This window comes from Solea solea, chromosome 5 (genome assembly GCF_958295425.1).
Source record: "Solea solea chromosome 5, fSolSol10.1, whole genome shotgun sequence".
NCBI lineage: Eukaryota > Metazoa > Chordata > Actinopteri > Pleuronectiformes > Soleidae > Solea > Solea solea.
The window spans coordinates 15098490-15119304 of NC_081138.1; the positions used below are offsets into that span (position 1 = coordinate 15098490).

Below are 20815 nucleotides of genomic sequence, written 5' to 3' on the forward strand. Positions count from 1 at the left end.
AACAGGCTCAGCTGTTGGCACAGATACTTTAACACTTCCTACTTCTTTGATTCAACAATGACTCATGATCTGTCTTTCGCTGTTTGTTTTCAACTTCTTAAACAAGCAATTACAAAGGAAGTTATTTGCATAACCCTGGTTGTTATCTCGTACACCTAACACACAGGTTGTCGTATTGTTTATCATGATTAATTGATGCAGAATCATGTTCTCAGTTTATGAATCTTGCACTTTTTGGATTCATTTTTCCAGATGGTGAATTGTACACTGGCACCGTCAGCAACTTCCAAGGGAACGAGCCTGTCATTTACAAGAGTTTGGGTCAGGGAACTGCACTGAAGACTGAAAACTCTTTAAAATGGCTGCAAGGTAAACCCCATTTATCCCACTGGATAGATGACTGTTTGTTTGTTTTTTTCCCCCCATATACACATCTCACGTTATGAACTCAACCGAGCAGATAAGCGACGAGCTGTAGCGATCATTAGCCAGGCTTGGTCGCTAATGTATGCAGAACAAGAGCAAAGACAAGCTCTCGTAGATTGTGTGAGCGCGGTCCTATCACTCACCGCACATGCACATCAAAACTGCCACCGGTTCTGCCAGAGTAAGATGCACTTTTGTGCACAATTAAGGCCTCTCTTGTCTTTTGATCTGTGGGTAATTCGAGCAGAGTGCTCCTGATGAGACATCTGAGTACAATTATACAGAGGTTGTCGTTTCCTCTTCGCTTCTAGGATCGCATGACACAGCAGTTCTCTTCTAAACGCAGTTCGACGATGCACTGAGCCAAAGTGTTGAAGCTGCTGAAAAAGTACTTACTTCGCATTGAGGGCTATCAGGGCTAATGCACTAGCGAGAGACGGCCGGCGCGTTTCAATGCATGTTAAAAGTCTAATTTTAGTCGGACTACGACAATAATGTCATTTAAACACATTAGTCCGACTAAAACCGAGCTAGTCTTAGTCGGACTAACATACCTGGATAATGCGATTCATACTCGGAATTGGCTTTTTTAAGCATGCACCAAAATTTCCTCCCAGGTCTTAGACCCGGAAGTAGGAGACGACATAAACTTCGTAAAATCGTATGCCGTCTTTCTTCGGGACAATTTGTGTCACGATCAACATGTACTGCAGGTACATACAGAACCACAGCACGATCCATCTCACTAATTTTCTGTGACTTAAAGGTCCACAGGAAACTGATTCAGTATGCACTAGCTTACAGAGAGATACAGCCCCACCCACGGAGGCGGAGTCAGACATACACGGCCAATAAATCGTTTTTTTCTCCTCCACATGCCTACTCGGACTCTGCAAGTTGTCCGGTTGCCTGTCTTTGTCGGCCTCTACAGCCTTAGCTCGATTAAACTGTGCATGTAAAAGTTGCTTTAATTGTTAATATGGACTTTAAAACAGTTGCAAATGAACACAATTTAAAGCATTTGATGAAAATGTGATTAATGGTGATAATGTATTAAACTTCTCTACTAATCATGCCTCCTTTTGTGTGTTTTTTTTGTTCGTTTGTTTTTGACAGATCCCATCTTCGTCGGGTCGGCTTACATCGAGGAGAGCCAGCCAGTAGGCAACTCCATGGGCGACGACGACAAGATTTACTTCTTCTTCAGTGAGGCGGGCAAAGAATTTGACTTCTTCGACAACACCATTGTGTCAAGGATTGCTCGCGTGTGTAAGGTAAGTCACCTGGGATTGGGGTGAGGTTGTTACACAAGACAGCCACGCACAAGTCAGAGGCACAGCAGGGCTCAGCCTTCTTTTCCCTAATCCTGATACAATCGCCTCAAAAGGAGGCGGGACACGCTCATATGTCGGAGCATGTTAGGTAACATTTAACTGTACGTCATTGCTGTGGACAAGCAATGGAAATGTTTCACTTGTGCATGAAAGCTTTTTCTTTCGGGTTGACTGTGCAAACATGTTTTCAACAGATTTGGTTTCCCCGTGGCTGAATCATCCTCCTACCCTCCCTCCATTTTCTCCGCAGTGTCATCTCCCCCTCTCCTTCCATGTCCCTCACAATGTCAGCTGCACTTGTCTGTCCCTCCAGCTCTCTGCCGTTCTCTCCCAGCACTTTGAGCTTCGCAGGCGATATTAGTATTCAAGGGTGCTCCGCAGCAATATGAAATGTGTTTTAACACTCCTCCGCTTCTTGTCGCAGGTAAAGCATGTAGCAGCTGAAAGAATGCACTCGAGCCGTTTAATCTGGTGACATCATTTCCCCCTTCCCCTCCTCCAGGATTTAGTTTGGTCAGTCACCCTGAATAATCAACCGCAGACTTGATCCCTTTTCCACCTGTCATCAGATCAATTAAACTGCTATGAAGCCGCCTGCTATACATGCACTCAGCATCCCTCCCTGACTTATGCCTCTTGTTCATGGAAGCAGTAATGCAAGTAATTGTGGGGACAGCATGTAATCTTAAGTGACAGCTTAATGACTCAGTCCTGCTCAGCTCTGGCACTCGGTGCTGTGACACCTCTCACTGCTCACTAAGCCCCCCCCAGGTTCTATATATGGAAATCATTGACAGAAAGGCCCCCAAACTGGCTGCAGATGTGCGGTGCAACGGAGACGGTGCCTTTTTATGTCAGTGGAATTCTCCAGTTTACCCGGTAAATCTTTGCAAATATTATTAAAGACAGGAAGTGCACATACTGGCCCAATTCTGACTAAAATAAAAGCTTTTGTTGATTTTTTTGTTTCCACAAATGTGCAAATGTCCCTCTGCTGCCTCTTATCAAGCAGCTGATGCTGTTAAGATCTTGGTCTGGTTTTATAAAGATTAGGTCTTAGTTCAGCTAATAGTCAAACTTGAGATAGACATCTTAATTAATATGGTGAAACTTGTCAATCAAACTCAATCTGCATTGACTACAACTGAAACATGGGTCTTAGAGTTAGTCAGAGTTAGTCTGGGGATAGGATGGAAGTAGGAAACTGAATATTGAGAAGCAGATGTTAACATAGCAGTAACAATGTACAAAGTTACTTCATAAAACTAACATCAAATATATGCTTTAATATGAATTCTCGTCTGTTTAATTGTTTATTTGGAGTCCTTTTATGAGCATTACAAACATTCCTCTCTGCCCCGGACGTCTTGTAGTGACATCTGTCAATCAAATACAAGAAGTTCCTTCTTCAATCATAAGAGGGCCGGTGTCCTCCTTGATCTCCAGCCCAGCTCTTGTTTGTGAGCAGAACCGATGACTGCTCCAAACCACCATGACAATTCCCGTTGTTTCCGTAGCACCTGCACGCACCTGTCCCGCTCACCTTCACATTCTGCCTCACCTCTGCACCTTCCTCTGCCTCAGACTGATCTGAGAGCTGCATTTTTTAGACTAACCACCGTGAACCAGTCTCAAATATCTCAGCCCCTGATTTTATTGCAGGCTTACAAAGAAAACCATATTCATATTTTTATTTCTCAGAACAGTGTATCAGATCTGAACACACGCCCTGTGTTCAGTAACAGAGGTATGAAGGCCCCTCCCTGTCAGCAGGCTCACACACACACACACACAATTTTTGGATTTACAGAAAACATTCACTCTTGCCTAAAGGCACCAGACCAAGTTCAAGCTTGTTTAAAAGTTGTTTTACTGTCAAATCTGTGTGTTTTGGTCTTGCACGCCATACATTCCTGCGTTATACAGAGGGCACAAGCCTTGTATGATAAAGACAAGTGAAAGTCTCAAACTACTGTTTCACTTGCGTTTGCCAAGTAATTCTGCTTCCGAGTTGTTTTTCTCCCCCACTTTTCCTGTCTGTCCTCCTCCCTTGTTCCATTCCCTCTTTCTCCTGTTTATTCAGGTGTGCACACTGAGTGACTCTTGCATAATCTTCCTGCTTTGCAGAGTGGCACAGTTTACTTTAATGCTCCTCGCTCATCTACACTTCTGGTTGACAGACGTGAGGAACCTAAAATCTGACAATATATTAAAAAAAAAAGGGAGGCTATACAGCAGGAAAAAAAGAAAGAAAAAGGGAGTGAACTTGTTTTTTGAGTGCAGTTGTGAGGGGGAGTTGTCCATGGGATTGAAAGTACACGCTGTACAGTGGAGCACAGCAACAATGGTGGTGGACAGCTGAGAGGGCAGGAATGTAGTCTCCTCATTATGTGGACTGGCTACTACTACCATGGCCTAGTAATTGGCTGACAGGGCCTCGCGTCAGTCCCATGAGGTCTCACCTCGGCGTTCATTGAGCAAGCGGGTTGTTTGTGTGTAACGGCTCTAAAACAGAGGGGGTAACAGCGGTAGTTGTAGATTTGCATTTCATTATTTCCTCACGAGTGATTCACTTCTTCCTGCTGTAACGTAGGAGTTGCTCAGGGTGTTGAAGGCTGATGCGATCGTTTGGATCCGAGGGCAGGGGAACTGTCTGGAGATTGGGCGAGGCCAGTTGTTTTGGTCCTTGTCTTCCTCCTCCTCTTCCTCCTCCTCTGGCTGTTGGAAGTGTGCATGCAGTGTTAGGACGGAGATTTATATTTCTTGGGTGAGCGATCAGAAGCTTTTCTGCAAAGACGAGTGAAAGTGCAGCCCTCTGAAAACTGTTTATGTGAGAAACTTGGGACAGTTCAGAAGGAAGGCAGATTCAGAGCCAAAGTCTTGTCCAAAGTGCAAAATCTGTTGCATTAACATTTGTCAAGTAGGCGTTGTGTTACCTCAGGCTTATTGCTCTTGTTTTGATTTGAAATGATCAAACACATGTGTTAAATAATACAATGGGCAGTACGGTGACTAGCACTGTTGCCTCGCAGCAAGGATGAGCTGGGTTCGATTCCCAGTCTGAGACCTTTCTGTGTGAAGTTTGCATGTCATACCCGTGCCTGGGTGGGTTTTCTCTGGCCTGTCCAGTTTCCTCCCACCTTAAAAACATGTGTGAAGAATGTTAAACACATTCGGTCAGGTTGGTATTGCATTACAGTTGTATAATGACAATAAAGGTCCTTTCCTCCTTTCCTAAAGTTAGGTTACACTGGACATTAAAACTGCAGCAAATTGTGAAGTAATACGATTTTAAACACGTGATCAACTGTTGAACTTCTGTGATTAATCCAAATGAATCATTTGATGTTTCACCATGAGATTGTGTTGCTCAGGTCTTAAGTCTGTGTTTTAGCTTTAACTTGTGGTGTGGATTGGCATAGTAAATCCTGATCTTACTAAAATAGATTCCATGAAGAAGTTAAGACACAGTTGTTGCCAAAAACTATGACAATACAGATCAGTTATATGTGTAATTTCTGAACATTTGACAAATGGAAACACAAACAATATTGCCTCGCACCAAAGTGAACTGAACCACTTAGCGGAAAGGGGGCTCTTGTGTCCCAGTCGAGCTAATCTAGCGTCTTAAATCCAGCAGTCTGGGTGTATCCTTCAGAGTCTGAGCTTGCTCCACTCCTTTTTTTTGTCTTAAAGTCTTGGTTTGTTGTCCAGAGGTGACTCAGAGTCCATGGCATCCATCCACATTTACATGAAAACAAATTTCAGCCAAAGTGGAGTTAAAAGTTGAATCCGTCAAACTTGCTCATCCTCCTCATCGTGTTGCCTCCCGCCTGAAAAACAGACTCCGTCTGTCCTGCACACTTCCTCCTCTTCCATCGGCCGATCATTATTTCACGTCTGTCTTGATGGCCTCGACAAAACAGAGACACTCAAGAAGTGCTTGTCATAATAAGATGGATGAATCATTCCCCTCTAACTGTCGTGACAAATTTCTCGCAGGGTGATCAGGGAGGCGAGCGGGTGCTGCAGAAGAAATGGACCACATTCCTGAAGGCCCAGCTCCTGTGTTCCCTCCCTGACGACGGCTTCCCCTTCAACATCATCCAGGACATGTTTGTCCTGAAGCCTGTGGGAGACAGCTGGGAGAGCACTGTGTTCTACGGCGTCTTCACCTCACAGTGGTAAGACGCAGACCAAAGGACTGTGACGTGCAACACTGTGAAGTGATGGCACTTTTACAGTTTATGCCTACACACCAACACATTCTGTATCCAGAGCCACAGTTAATTTATTATCTACACTCGGATTTGAGCTCCTCAGAATTTAGAGTGACTGTAAAGAGCTTCAATGTTAAAACAAGCCCGCATTACCCCATTGTCTAATTAATCCATCAATGAAGAAATGTTATGTTGTTGTCCGATGAGCAGTGTTTGGGAGGATGTGGCTCAGGAGGTGGAGCGGGTTGTTTGTCCTTTAGTACACACGTACGGGAGGATGTCAAGGATGTGTGACAGAACATGGTGCTGAAAATATGTGATTGGATAAATGGGAACTGTGCAGTATAAAGCACAAAAGGTTTTTGGTTTTCAAAAAAAGTCAATTTAAAAAAAAACTATCCTACTGTAAGAGAATTGTACTAAAATACTTACAGTTTAGAGGTGATGTGATACTCGGTATCAATATGGATCTGGAAGTGGTCAAAATCCCAGGATTGCATATTAGAAAAATGAAAAATGTCAATTCTGAGGCCTTAAGTGTGGACTTAGAATAAAAAAAAACTAACTTTTTGAACTTCTTGGTTATGGTCAGTAAATGCTACAGCACTAATGCTTAGTCTGATATTGTCACTTTACATCTTTTACACCGCCTATATAATAAGTGTTGGCTGTGCCTACTACAGCGTTGTGTTATAGAACATATTCACAGGAAGAATGACCTTATTGCTTCCTCTGATCACAGGTATAAAGGGGCGTCGGGCAGCTCAGCAGTGTGCGCCTTCACCATGGCCCAGGTGGAGAGAGCCTTCAGTGGGCGCTACCGAGAGGTGAACAGGGAGACCCAGCAGTGGTACACCTACAACCACCCAGTGCCAGAACCACGGCCTGGAGCAGTGAGTACTGAGCCCTCCGACTAAATGTCTGGTTTAATCTGTTAATTCAAGTGAAAATAATAGAAATTGAACATCTATTCCGTTTTCACATTTTTCGGACTTTTGGACAGTAAGTGAGTCAGTTTCTATGAGCCATTCTTTGGTGCTATCAGCTGGGTTTTGAATCATTATCCTGTTGGAGAGCCCTTAAATGGTGACTGAGACTGAGCTGGGCAGTCTGTTTTGCTTCCGTATGCTTTGTTAGACTCAATTCAAAACATAGCAAAGCAGCCAGAAAGCATAACCAAGTGTCCTCCTTGTTTCACAATAACTTTTCAGGAAGAAGGAAACACTGTTTCCATAATGCTGCAAGGACACGGACACATGTGTCTTGGTATTGTATGACTTGTATTTTCAGCTCTGTTTCTACTTCACTCCCTTACAGTGCGTGACAAACCATGCCAGGCAAATGGGTATCCAGTCTTCCTTGCATATGCCCGATAAAGTGCTCAACTTTGTCAAGGACCATTTCCTGATGGACAGTGTGATCCGCAGCTCGCCGCTGCTGCTGAAGCGCAGCGTACGCTACACACAGATCGCCGTGCACAAGATCCAGGGCATGGAAAGAGCTTATGACGTGCTCTTCATTGGAACTGGTACACATCATTTGCACAGCAACATCTCTATGATTAAGTAGAATTAAGTATAGTGTATTTTTGTGATGTTGCTTCTTGCCTCAGTCTAAGTCACTCACACTTGTCGTCATTGACTTCCCAGATGATGGAAGGCTTCATAAGGCCATCAATGCCAACGATAAGATGCACATCATAGAGGAGCTGGTTCTGTTTCCCGAGCCTCAGCCGGTGCAGCACATCGAACTGGATCCTCAGAGGGTAAATTAGTTTTTATTCATCACTTTATTAAGACTGTTATTCGAATATTTAATACTTGACTCTAATGAATATTATTGTACCAGTTTGTGTTTATAATCAAATTTATTTAAAGTGGAGGAGGCGATAGACGCTGACTCTCCTCTTGGGCCGTTCCACTGAGTTTTCCTTGTGAGTTATAGCACCGCCTGGAACTGGGTTTATGGTCGACTCTGGCATTCTTCACTGAACTAAATTTCATTACTGTCTCACTCCCTATTACATAATGGTCTTTACCTGACCTGACTCAAAGCAGCCAAATGGCAATCGTATCGAAGGTTATGTCATTCTCTAAAAATGTTTTTTTTTTTGTGAGCGTGCTCGTAGTTGGGATGTAAAAGACGAAGGCAGGATCTAATATACTGGAACATACTGTAAATGGGCTTAATATAGATGACACTTGTGGGACGGTAACATCACAGTCATGAATGTGTGTGTGTGTGTGCCGTCTTTTAAAAGCACAAATGAATAAATGCATGCTCTGGACCAAGCTTTGGAGCAAATACTGTGAACGTGGTTGCCATGTGTTAGAACCACAATCCCATAATGGAACTATACAGATGTTCATCTTCAATAATTGTCTTGTCTTGTTTTTTTTCTTTTTGGAATAAAAAAGAAAAAAAAGAAAAGAAAAGTTCCATAATCAGAAGCAGAGTGTCTGCTCTGCTCTGCATTTAACTTGAGAGGACAAATGAGTGTCACACGCAGTCTCACTCAGTGTCTCTCACCTACAGGGTCTACTGTTCATTTCATCTGACTCTGGCCTGGTGGAGGTTCCTGTGGCCAACTGCTCCAACTACCTGAGCTGCGGAGAGTGCGTCTTATCCAGAGACCCGTACTGTGCCTGGACCGGGCGGCTCTGTCGTGACGTCAGGATGGCTCCACCTGACAGGTACAGGCTCACTCACAAATAACGTTAATAGACAAGACGGAGGTTTGAAATTCCATTTTTAAATGCCCACTTTCATTTGTTCGCTCTACCTCAGCTCGCAATACATTCAGATATATTCATGAATTCGGGCTTTTAATGATTAGATTACATTTATAAGTACCATAAGATGGCCGTATTTATTCACTTGCAGCACCACAACTGCAATAAATACAAGCTGCTTTGACAAAGGTTTTGAAAAACACACAAAGATATACAGTACATGGATGGTCTCTTTTTATTTTATTCTATAGGAGCCATGAATATTGGCAGCAAATTCAATGTCAGTTCATCTCATATTATTGGACTAAAAAAAAATAATTAATAAATAATAATAATTACACATGTACACTGTCCATGTGAATTAAATGACACAATTTAATTTCATAACTTTTATTATTGAAGACTCAAGAATGAATCCCTCACTTTCAATAACGAGCATGAAATAACTTAAAGCAACATTAAATGTTAAAAAAAAAATAAAAAATCCAACACAACAAAGCACAATCGCACAAAACAACAACACAAACCATAAGAAAAGAAAATGACATATCATCGGTGAGGTGACAAAACAGGAAAATATGCCGAAGTGTGTTGTGAGCACGTCCTCTGTCATACTGATGAAGCCGTACTCATAATAACAGACCGTCAGCGAGTACAATGAAGCCGTCCACACAAGGATCCTCTGATTACAGCTGCTAACGTCACCCTTGTTGTTTTTGTTGCGTACGCTCTGGTTCAGCCGCTGGCAGCAGGACGTGGAGGAGGCCGATACCTCAGCCATTTGCAACAAGACGTCTCCCAACACCAGATCTGCCAGACCGGCGGCTTCCCGTGAGTGTGCTCTCTTTGTGCTGTGCTCTTTAATCAAGTGTTGTTTGTCTCCTCTTTGACGCCAACAACAAACACACAGAACTGTCAGATAGTGTCACAGAGCTGTGAGGTGACAGGTGAGACTCGGTCCTGTAAAAAAAGAATGTGGAGCTACTCGGTAACTGTTGCGTATCGATGTAAATTATATCCTGATCATAATTGTATAACATGCGGTGATAAAATTTAACAATATAGCAACTTATGACAAGGCCAGTATCTCTCAATTGCATCTGCTAATTTATGAATTTCCTTCCTTTTTTATAATAGGTGGCTTCTCCTGTCAGCTAATCACAATCCCAGCCAACACATTCAAAGTCCTGCCCTGCAAGCTGCGCTCCAACCTGGCACAGAGGGGGTGGCGTTACAGTGACAGTGCCAGACAGTTCGTCTACGCCACTCCAGAGGGAAACCTGGTCGTGGTGGCTCAGCCCGACAGCCTGGAGACGTACGAGTGCTGGTCCGAGGAGGAGGGTTTCCACCAGCTGTTGGCCAACTACTGTGTGAGGGCGGAGCCACGGCAGGAGAGCACCACTATAACTGTCCACTCTCGCACGCCACACGTCAAGCACGAGGAGATCATCAGCGAGTCTCGCTCGAAGCAAGTCCACACAAAGACGTACTGGAACGAACTGATCGTCGTGTGCGCCCTGTTGGCGTTCTCCCTCGTGGTGTTCTCCCTGTTTGTCATCTACAGGAACCGCGATCATATGAAGTCTATGCTGAAGCAAGGCGAGTGTCCCAACATGCAGCAGAAGAAGCCGAGGATAGTGGGGAAGCCCGCTGAGAGTTTGCCCCTCAACGGCAACACCATCCCCGTCTCCACTTCGGATCACAAGGGCTACCAGACGCTAAATGACAACTACATCTGCAGCACGCCCACGCACGAGTCTTCGCCCGACAACAGCAAGAGCTTCTCCGAGGCCTCTGACCGGCGGCCACTCAACGTGAAGGAGAGCCACGTGGAATACTCCCCCACCTGCCCGCGGCCCCGGGTGAGGCTAGGCTCGGAGATCAAAGACTCTATCGTATGAGGGCGCAGTGCACGCTTAAAAGATGCCACCCTGTATCTCTGTGAAGGATACAGGCCACTGAGCGAAGGAGAGGAGATGCCGACATCCTCCCATATCACGGCACATGTTTTATTTTAGTCATCTTTGTTCTGTGATCATGTGCGGAGGTCATTTCATTTAGTCATTTCCACTCCAAAGCCAGAGAGAATGGTCCCGCTTCGCTGCTGGAGGCTGGTATAGAGGAAGCAGCGCCACAGTCCAGTTTCATCCTGGATCACAAGACATGGCAGCTGCTAAGAAAAGTGATAATTACATAGTCTTTTGTTTTAGTCATTTTCTTTTTTGTTTCAGTGTCATGGCCACTAACGGCACATGTGAGTGTAGGGCTGGACGACGAAGAAGAACATTATCAATATTGACCACTATATCTCTTTAGATATGCAAGATCCAACAATAAAATGTCCATCACATGCTATGATCATATAAATATTGACATGTTGTCCAGCTCTATTTCAACATGTACTGTATAACTCTGCACATGACTGCCATACATACTTAAATTATGCACACTAGACCCATACCACAGCTACATGGAGGCCAAGAGTTCAGGTTCAGGTTTGGGAGAATGTAACGCGTATATATCATGATCCCTCAATTATGAAAGTAAGTCAAAGCACATTTGTTTCCTTTCACTGAATCAATGCGATGACTCTTAGGGTTAAAGGTGATGACGGATGAGGAAAAAAGATTTGTCTTAAATCTGCACTGGGAACAACTTTTTAAGAGGTTACTCAAAGAATGTGGTCGGATATTGTGGTTCCAGGGCCTAAATACTGGTATTTACCTCCTGAATGTATGTTAATGTAATGTATGTTGAGGGGTCAGTCTCGTTTATACAAAAACTGCTCCATGGACTATTTAGGGAAACTGCTTCCTGTCTCCAGCTCATCTGAGACAGCGCTGTTCTTCAGTGTTTTCCTGAAGGAGGAACATGGAAAATATACTTGACATGACAAACAAAAAGAGCCAAGAAGAAAAAAAAAAAATCTCGTGTCACGTTCAGGGCAGCACCGCAGTCATCGTGTGCACTGTGCCAAATAACAAACACAACTTCATTGTCTTATCTAAATGCAATAGTGCCATTCTGTCATGACCACTCCCATCTCATGCATCGTGTTGAGCGTCGATCACTGTCATACAGACTAATGTGACACTGATGGAGAATTTTCAAGACTGTTAGCTCATAGCAAGAGGTTTCTGAACTGTGGTGGGGAGGGGAAAAAAAAAAAAACCCTCTCAATTGACTGTCATGAAAGATCACGACAGAATACGGCGGGACGTTCACCTGCTGTGGAGAAGAATGAGACATACAAGTGCAACTCAGACTAGATGGAGGTAGATAAGCACCAACACTAAGAGCCTTTTGGTTACGTGCCAGTCAACCCGCCTGAAACCGCTGTGGAGAACAGATGATATCAGTGGAGTTTGGTTCAGTCCAGCTGTGCTGTGTAATGATGCAGATGTACACTGTGTTGGCTCAGTACAACCTTCAGCTCAGCACGTTACATTTCTCACACACACACACACTTGTGGCTCCGTCGACTCTAGTCCAGTGTCAATACGTTGGTATAATAAAAGCACAAGTAATCAGGGTGTTGTATACTTCCAGGTTTGCACATTTCAGTACAAATCAGAGCATATCCCCGAGCAATGGAACTACTGAGAGGACAGACAGAGTGCTTTTCAGAAACCAATAATCACAGGGACCAGTGCAGCCATCGTGAACACGCCTGCGCCCACATTACCACTTTTGAGACTTACCAAGCAGAATTTTCCAAAGATGTACGAAGCTGATAGTGTTGTGAAAATCCAAATGGAAAACGATCAAATGGCCGTATGGTCAATATGTGTCTTAGAATACGTCACTGTATGGATCAAGTACACCTTCAGTATGCTGAATATCCCAGAATCACACAGAAATCCCACGTTTCCAACACTGAGCGGATGTCCAAATGCTATGTCACTGCTCCAAGTGCTACAAGTTGACAGAGTAATTGCACGGTGTATTGTGCAGCCATGGTCAGTGTTTCCTCTATTTTTTAAGTTGTTTTTTTTTTGTTGTGTGTATATAAAAGTATTTGTGCGTAATATTGTGTGTTTTTAAGGGACTTGTGCAAGATGTGTTGTAGAGATAGTCTTGAAACTAGAGAGTGAACACTGCTGATACCTTTTCCCCACAATGCTTTCCTGCCTACTTTTACATTTCAACTCAAACTCTCACCTCGCTCTCTCTTCAGAACCTGGACCGGTTATTATCAAGCGCATCAAAGCAGACGTCTGTATGTTCACACTGAATTTACTGAATATAGTTTGATGCAGGAACATATCGGACAAAGCAAAGATGATAAAAGTACAGCATTTTCACACGCACTGATTGGGACATTTTGTGGACATGCAGACCAGAGTAGGTGTTTTAGTGTTGGCATCAAAGGCATTTTACACTGAATTAAAGTGAAGTAGTTTGGGCTCAATCACTATATATTGGGAGCTAAATGAAGATTGACACCACTATCGTTGCTAGCATTTAGCTTAGCTTAGCACAAAGAGTAGAAACGTACAGAAACTATTGGCCTGACTGAAGGTTTAACAACATTTGCACTCTGCCTCCCCAGAGTCTTGAGTCCGTGCTTTTAGCAAAAAAGGTCTCTATTTACTGCTGTTTTGAATCTTCATGTAGGCTTCAACTGCATGGTTACTTTACGTCAGGGTCTCTCAATCCTGGTCCAAGGGGGGACGGACCCACTGCCCTGGACCAGGATTGAGGAACCCTGCTTTACATGAATGGTACTAATCTTCTCAAAATGATAAACCTGTTCCTTTTATTTCTGTCTGTGTACTTGTCAAATTAACCAGAGTATGACAGACAGATGTTTTTTTTGCTGAACAATGCTCTTGTCTAAGTCTAAGAAAAGTCTACGTGAAAAGTCTCTAGAAGCTGAATTAACCTACTTCGATGTGCTTGATGGGGAACCTCACGACTTGGAAATGAAATGCCTTTTAGCTCTGCCTTTATTCATGTGCTATACTGTACACTATATCCAGCAGTGACCTCACCAACGGGAATGTGCTGAAAGTGCGTGATTGTATTCCTCCGTGCGCTCACTCAAACACGGGTCAACTATAGATTAACAGTTTCACCCACGCCACCATCAGATTTACCAGGGAGCTTGTACAACTCTGTCCTTGCTTGTGTCAAAAGTGATGCTATGCACATAAGAAAACATTTAGTAACAGTTCAGTGTTTAACGATGATATTTTACTTTTTGATCTATAGTATTGCTCAATTTATCAATGCCATCTGACCTTAATAGTCAATAACGCCTAAAGGGTAAATACTGTGTCATGAAAGTTGTGCATATTTATTACTGAATCGCTTTTTGTGGAAAGGCGAATAATCCCGTAGTGACTGATCAGACCGTCAGTAATGCAACAAACGGTACTGGACACAAACGTAGCCGACTGTAATCATCTTCAACAGTCTATTTCCCCCCAAAAAAAGCATAAGTAGGTCATCCATTAGTGACATTGTGTCAGGGTTTTGTTTAAATAGTCAAACAAAAAAAAGGAAACGGCACAAAAGAAGTCATTAATCCTCGTGCCGTACGGTGTAGTTCTGCAAACACGGCTCCAGATTCTGTGTATGGACTCTAACGTGTGGCAAAGCAACAGCTTAGCTTCAGTGTACTGAACACCATGAGCTTAGTTGACTGAATAACTATTAGACAAATGTGGTCTTGCCTGCATGATTTCTTCTCTTTTCTTTTTTTTATCTGTTGTGTACAAATAACATTGTGAACTGTATTTTTTGTATCATTGAGATTGTGACTGTTGTTTTTTATTGTACATAAAAAGCACTTTATTTTGATTTTTTAAGATAAATGAATAAAATACATGTTTTGACACATGCAAGTGTTCGTCCATTTTCTGTTGCAAAAGGGCCCGGAAATTATTTTTCAAAAGGAAGACTTACACATTACATGTTGCTCTTTTTCTAGTGTGTATTTTAAATGTAACTTCTATTCCCTTTCAAAGTGGTTCGTTTAAGAAAGATGCTGCTCGCTGGTTATGGAGACACATGGTTTCAGACAACAGACCTGTCATATAAGCTTCATCTCAGTAAATCAATACACGCAGTTGCATCTTTTATTCGTAGCTGTTGCCCCGGGGCTGAATGATGATGACGTGCTGCTGCGCTCTGTGATCATAATACAGCACAGGCTGTGTTGTAATGTAATGACTATTGTGTTTGAGTACAAAAATTCACATATCTGTGTACTTTATATTTCTAACAACGTTTACTCCACTACATTTCCCCTAACTGTCTTACTCGTTACTACCCAATCAAATCATAGGAAGAAGAAGAAGAGTTGGTAATGGTCGTATTTATATAGAGCTCTTGATGAACTACTTTGATCCCTCTGTGGTTGGGTACCCTCCGCTGATTTCCCTGCTACACTTTTATGGGACCTATGGCACACATAGATGACTTTTCTCAACTCATCTTTTCTCATTCTCATCACAGCTGTTGCGAATATTAAGCAACTCCCCACATCCTCTGACAGATGTGTTCCGTCATTTACGTAAGACATCTGTAAAGATCTTGTTTGGATGGGCCGCAATTAACAATGTTTGTTATAATAAAAACACATGACAGATGCTCTGTTAGAGGGGTAGGAAAGGGAAAAAACACACACACACACACACACACACACACACACACACAATCAGTCATTAATGTTTACTGACAGATATTTGACCAATTGATCATCTGCAGGCAATATTTTATGTGCTTAAAAGACATGAGTGTGTGTCATTTCTGGATGTAAATGTTGACCATCTGGCCTCGTAAACAACAACCAGACTCTCTGGAGTCTGTTTCAAGGTTTCTGGGAATATCAGAACCAGGTTAATTACTTCTACACAGTTATTTACATATGCAGTCAAATACAACTCATTAGGTCCTCATGTGTTTCCAGAGGCTACAATACTGTATGTAATTATATCTAACGCTACAATTAAAAGGTTAACAAAGAGCTTTAGATTTATAGGAACCATAAGGACAGGGGTGTCAAACGTACGACCCGCAGGCCAGAACTGGAACCTGTAACTAAATGTTTTGTGCCTTTGTAGATCCACTGTGATCTGTGAGTTGTAATGCACACGTGTGATTGGTAACCTGTTGCAAAATTGCACAATTTGGGTTGTTCATAATATGTTTTGTAAAAGGGGAAAAATGTGGAATTCTTGTTGGTTATAGGTTATTATGCTATTATTTTACTGGTCCGGCCCACTTGAGATCAAATTTGCGCTCTATGTGGGCCCTGAACTAAAATGAGTTTGACACACCTGCATAAGGGATTTATGGTTGGATATGTTGGAAAAACACTTAAGTGGTTAACCAGTGAGGGAGAGTTGTATTTAATGGAAATGGTTGTGTATACTGAGGGTCTGGTTGAGCTTGTATTTCATTCATTTCATTTTATGCGGCGTACCACAAGGATCTATTTTAGGGTCCCTTTTTATTTTCTTTCACAAATAATCTACAATCATACTGGTAATAGTGATTGGTGAATATTTTGTTTCCTATTTTCTTTGCTAATATTTCTGCTTTACTTGATCACATTAGTCGCAATCTGAGAAGGTTCTGCAGTCTCAGTCTGTCTAGACCTTTTTTCCTGCCCCATGTTTACCTTTGTTGGCTCGTGTTATGAGGAGTTTTACAGTATAAAGTTCTGTGGTAAAGGTTTGGTTTCTTGGAAACATGATATGTAAAGTTTCGTACTTACAGATATGGTTTGTCGGAAGAGAATGTCGATGACCCACTTTTTCTTTCTGATTTTCTTATTATACTGGTAAGCATGGTATTATCATGGTAAATGTGTGTCACACAACTCTGCCCTACATATATCGTTTCTCTCCTCTTTCACGGAGTGATTCAGTGGATCTGAATGTACGCAATGCATCCACAATCAAGTACCAGAAAGTTAAAAATTAAAAATTAAAAGAAATTAAGATCAAATAAAAATAGCCCAAAGCCCAAATTATTTGCATGTTTGATATTTATTCATTGTAATAGAATAATGACATTAACACTGACATTAAGGTTAACGCAAGCAGACAATCGAGCCTGAGAAATAAATAAATGGCCACATAGAGTAGATCCATTGACATTTTGACAGGTCATTGTAAGCACGTATAGAGCACATGTATAGATGATGTTTAAGTTCCATTTAGCTTGCCTAGTTTCACAGTGTCTTGACTTACATAAACTACAAATCAACATGTAGACACGTAACACTGAGACAGAGGTCAACTCTTCAGACAGTCAGCTCGTCCCACACAGACAGAACATGTACAGTAAGTGAAAGCTCTGACAATCACATGGACAGCATGGAGTGAAACAAAATCATTCAGTATCACATTATCTGCTCTTGTCTGTCTCTTTTGAAGCCCTGTGACAGATCCCATTTACTTTCAGCACCAGTCGCTCATCTGCTGTCGCCGAACATTTGGTGCAGAGCAAAGACGGGTAATTTGCCATTCATTATTAACAAATCACTGCGCCGTGAACAGTGCCTTTTGTTTGCCAGCAGCCTTGAAAACAATTACGTTCACCTTGCGTTTGAACTGTGATTGCGTTGGCATATTTCACGGCAACGGTTCGCTGATGGGGAAATTGAAAAACTGATTTACGCTTCACAGTCAAGGAAAGGAAATCAGTCCAGACCCAACATCTTAGGTCACACACACACAATCCCATCTTTCTTTAAAACTGGTTCACACATTGTTGAACAGATGATGAACTCCACTCTCCTTTTGGTTTTTCTACGTTGATCCAAAAATAGAATTGGAACGTGTTGCCTTTTATCACTCTGGCTCGGTGATGATCTCATGGACTATTGCAGTGTTTCTGTGAACACTCAACACAAGCTTGTGCTCATCTATGAAGTCTGACTTGTAAAATAAAATCACAGACAAGTACCAGTTAAAATTACAGGGGGATAATGTTGTTTGATTAGTAACTTCCTGTCACCTTTTACAAGCATATGTCCTACAATGCCTGACAATTCCTTTTTTATCTGATAATGCAAGCTTTTTACCACCTGACTTTTCAACGTGTAATTGTATTATTGTTTTTAATCTTTAATTCATTTCCCCCAACATCTCAGAGGCCAAATGATTTATCTCCATAGATCATTTATCTACTTTTCACGAGGACAGATAGACACTAAACAACACTTTCTGTCATGCTTCCACAAAAACACTTGCCCTTCTGGAGCCCAGGTGACTTTTTTTTAGAGAAATACTCACAGTACAGTGTTGACATGATCTTCAGCATCTTTGTTTTGTAGGTCAGTATGTGGTGTGTTGTACAGTTGTAGTGTTAAATGTTTACAGATGGTCACTTTTGTTGTAGTGGCAGACGCTGAGCTCTCCTGCCTTTTATACGTTATGATGTTCGGCAGCAAAATGAAGTGCAGCGGTGCTTATATTCAAGTCCCATCTTCTGTGTAATAAGATTCGGGGGGAAAGTTTACTTCACAGTTATTGTAGTGCTGGAGTGTGATGTGTGTGATGATGGATCAGTAGTTCCTCACTGCCTGAGGATGGAGGCTGCGGGCCAGTATCTGGTGGTTCTGGTGCAGGTGGAACACGTGATGTGCAGGGTGATGCTGATCATGCAGGAGACTGGTGGTCCCGATGATTTTCCCCGCTGTGTTTTTTTTTACCACCCTCTGGAGGGCCTGCTGCTCGGCCTTAGTGCAGCTGGAGAACCACACTGAGAAGCCGTAGGTCAACATCCTCAGATAGAAGAGACGTTGTTGTGCCTACAGCTGAGGTGATGTTAGCGTCCCATCCAGGAACTTAAAGTTTGTGACTCTCTCCATCACTTTGCTCCCAATGGAGAGTGGAGTAGGGATGGATTGTCCTGTTTTGCAGAAGTCCATGATGATTTCCTTAGTCTTTTGAATGTTATGGGCCAAGTTGTGGTTTCCACACCATGATGCCAGATGCTGTTCTTCACTTCTGTGAGCTGACTTCTGCATGTCACATCCCACTCTTTTCTGTCACTTTAAGACCTAACTATTTTTATTAACTTTCTTTTGAGGGGGTGGTGTCTTTGGCCGGGTTCGTCTGTTTTTCTACGAGCAACATGATTCGGAAAGAAAAGAACAGATTTGGATTAAAATGGGGAAGTAGGTTGTGCATGTGAGGTTGATTTTGATCACCACTTGAGTGTGTTGACAGTCTGAGAAACTGAGCAGCCTAGGCGGAGAATTGCTCTCTCTGACTGACTATTTCTAGTTGTGTGTACTTTTCCTTCAAATTCCAATTCTCAAGGTCGTGCGGAACAGTTTGCATCTGCTTATTCATGCAATTATCAAATCAGCAATAATGCTGCAGCGGGGCAACGCATTAAATCAGCCCTGTCAATACATTGTTGAGATGGCTGATGTGGGATTTTCACAAACAACAGCCTCTTTACTTTAGAGAAGTGGGGAAACCCACAACTCCATTGGGTAATTACTGCAGATGGAAATGTCTTGTTGATGAGAGAGGTCAGAGGAGAGTGGCCACACTGCTTGGAGCTGACTGAGCGGCTGTGGTACCTCAGTGGTGTGCAGGAAAGCAGGAATTGACGCAGTGAAGAATCAGTGCTGCGCTACAGAATTAATGGTGTTCCTAATAAAAGGAATTGAGGTAATATTTTATCATTCTCTACAGAAAACTGACACGCGTTCATTTGCTTTATTAAAAAAAATTGACAACACACCTCCTCTAAATTTAGACCATATTTAACATTAAATCTAAGCAGCTACTGACGATTATGGTCCGCCCTGTCCCCAGTTTCTACTTTGACTCTGAACTATTCATCATTGTGAGTTGCATGGATCCAACACTGTGACAGCTCTGCTTCAACGACGCATCTTTTCTATTGTTCTCATATCTCAACAAACTCGGCAGGGTGAGCGTAGCAAGAGATTAAGCCAGTGTGAAATTAATTAGATGAGCTGACTTCAGCTTTTCTCTACATTGTGAATCTCTCATTGCCACTGAGCTCAACTCTCTGCTTTAAGAAAAACCACCAGCCAGAATTGACAGAAGATACTGTCTGTTCAGCGTATTGTCTGCGTGTAAGTGAGCTGTAGACAGAGTATCATAGATCATAACAAATAAGGTTTGAATTTTCCAACATTTAAGCAACCTGCTCATGCTGCTTTTGCTCCTCATAGCTCACAGTCTTGCATTCTGAGATGGACTAAAGTCAATCTGGTTACTGAATTATACGCTCTGTAATCAGATGACACACATGAACTGGGTTTCAGTCAGTAGACACACAGCCTTTAGCAATAAATAGGCAGAACTGTAGCTCCCCGGGTGTTTAAACATGGTCAAATGTCAGCATGATGATAGATGACACACATGCAACTAGGTGTTTGACTGATTTCACAATTAAATGTTCTTCAAACTCAGGCCTTCTTACCTTGTGTCTAAAAAAAATGCAGCTCAGACTACACCATGACCAATTTAGTTAAACGCAATATGCTGCATTAAGAAAAGAGAAAAATGCCTTGGTGCATAATGCCACCTAGTGGTCGGTAAGTTACAAAAGCCTTAAATTGTTATTGCCTGGTGGCTTACATACTAATTAAAGAAAATCAGGCAAACTCCAGTGTTAGACACAGAGATAGTTGATAGACCATAGGTTACGTAGGCCCAACATTATCTGGTGTTATTGGTAACTAATATTATTATCAACACTATTATTACTAATCAGAGTTGCCGTGTGCCGGGATGAACAGCACGTTTACATTTAAATAGTATTGCTAAATGAATAAAGGTCCCTGTATGACACATGTAATACATGTCTTTGAAGCAGAGTTGTAGCACCATCATCATAAATTAAGAAAATGACATTAAAAGGCATGAATCATGGTTCTAGTGCTGTCTCGCAGCTATTTGTCAAAGTTTTATTTTCATTTTTACAGGAAAACACATTTTTGAAGTAATGTATTCAGCCATAAGCAAAATACTGCATATATTGCAACTGCAATAGAAAAATTATTGGGAATGGCAGCAATATTCAAATGCCATCACCTGACTGTTCTTTGTGTACTGTGTTCAAGGTCCTGACAATGCATTTGATTTAACAGATGCTG

General features: G+C 42.2%; 1 protein-coding gene across 2 annotated transcripts in view; it reads left to right on the top strand.

Moving 5' to 3' along the window:
* LOC131459465 (semaphorin-4B-like) overlaps nucleotides 1–14556 on the top strand; it is a 58214-nt gene extending 43658 nt beyond the window's left edge. For both annotated transcript variants that reach the window (XM_058629335.1, XM_058629334.1), the window contains exons 7-15: nucleotides 253–369; nucleotides 1543–1700; nucleotides 5763–5944; nucleotides 6723–6873; nucleotides 7298–7508; nucleotides 7630–7745; nucleotides 8516–8673; nucleotides 9452–9543; nucleotides 9850–14556. In XM_058629335.1, coding sequence (XP_058485318.1) covers nucleotides 253–369; nucleotides 1543–1700; nucleotides 5763–5944; nucleotides 6723–6873; nucleotides 7298–7508; nucleotides 7630–7745; nucleotides 8516–8673; nucleotides 9452–9543; nucleotides 9850–10613 — 1949 coding nt within the window. In that variant the 3' untranslated portion in view covers nucleotides 10614–14556. The remainder of the gene's footprint in view (nucleotides 1–252; nucleotides 370–1542; nucleotides 1701–5762; nucleotides 5945–6722; nucleotides 6874–7297; nucleotides 7509–7629; nucleotides 7746–8515; nucleotides 8674–9451; nucleotides 9544–9849) is intronic.
* Nucleotides 14557–20815: the final 6259 nt, after the last annotated feature.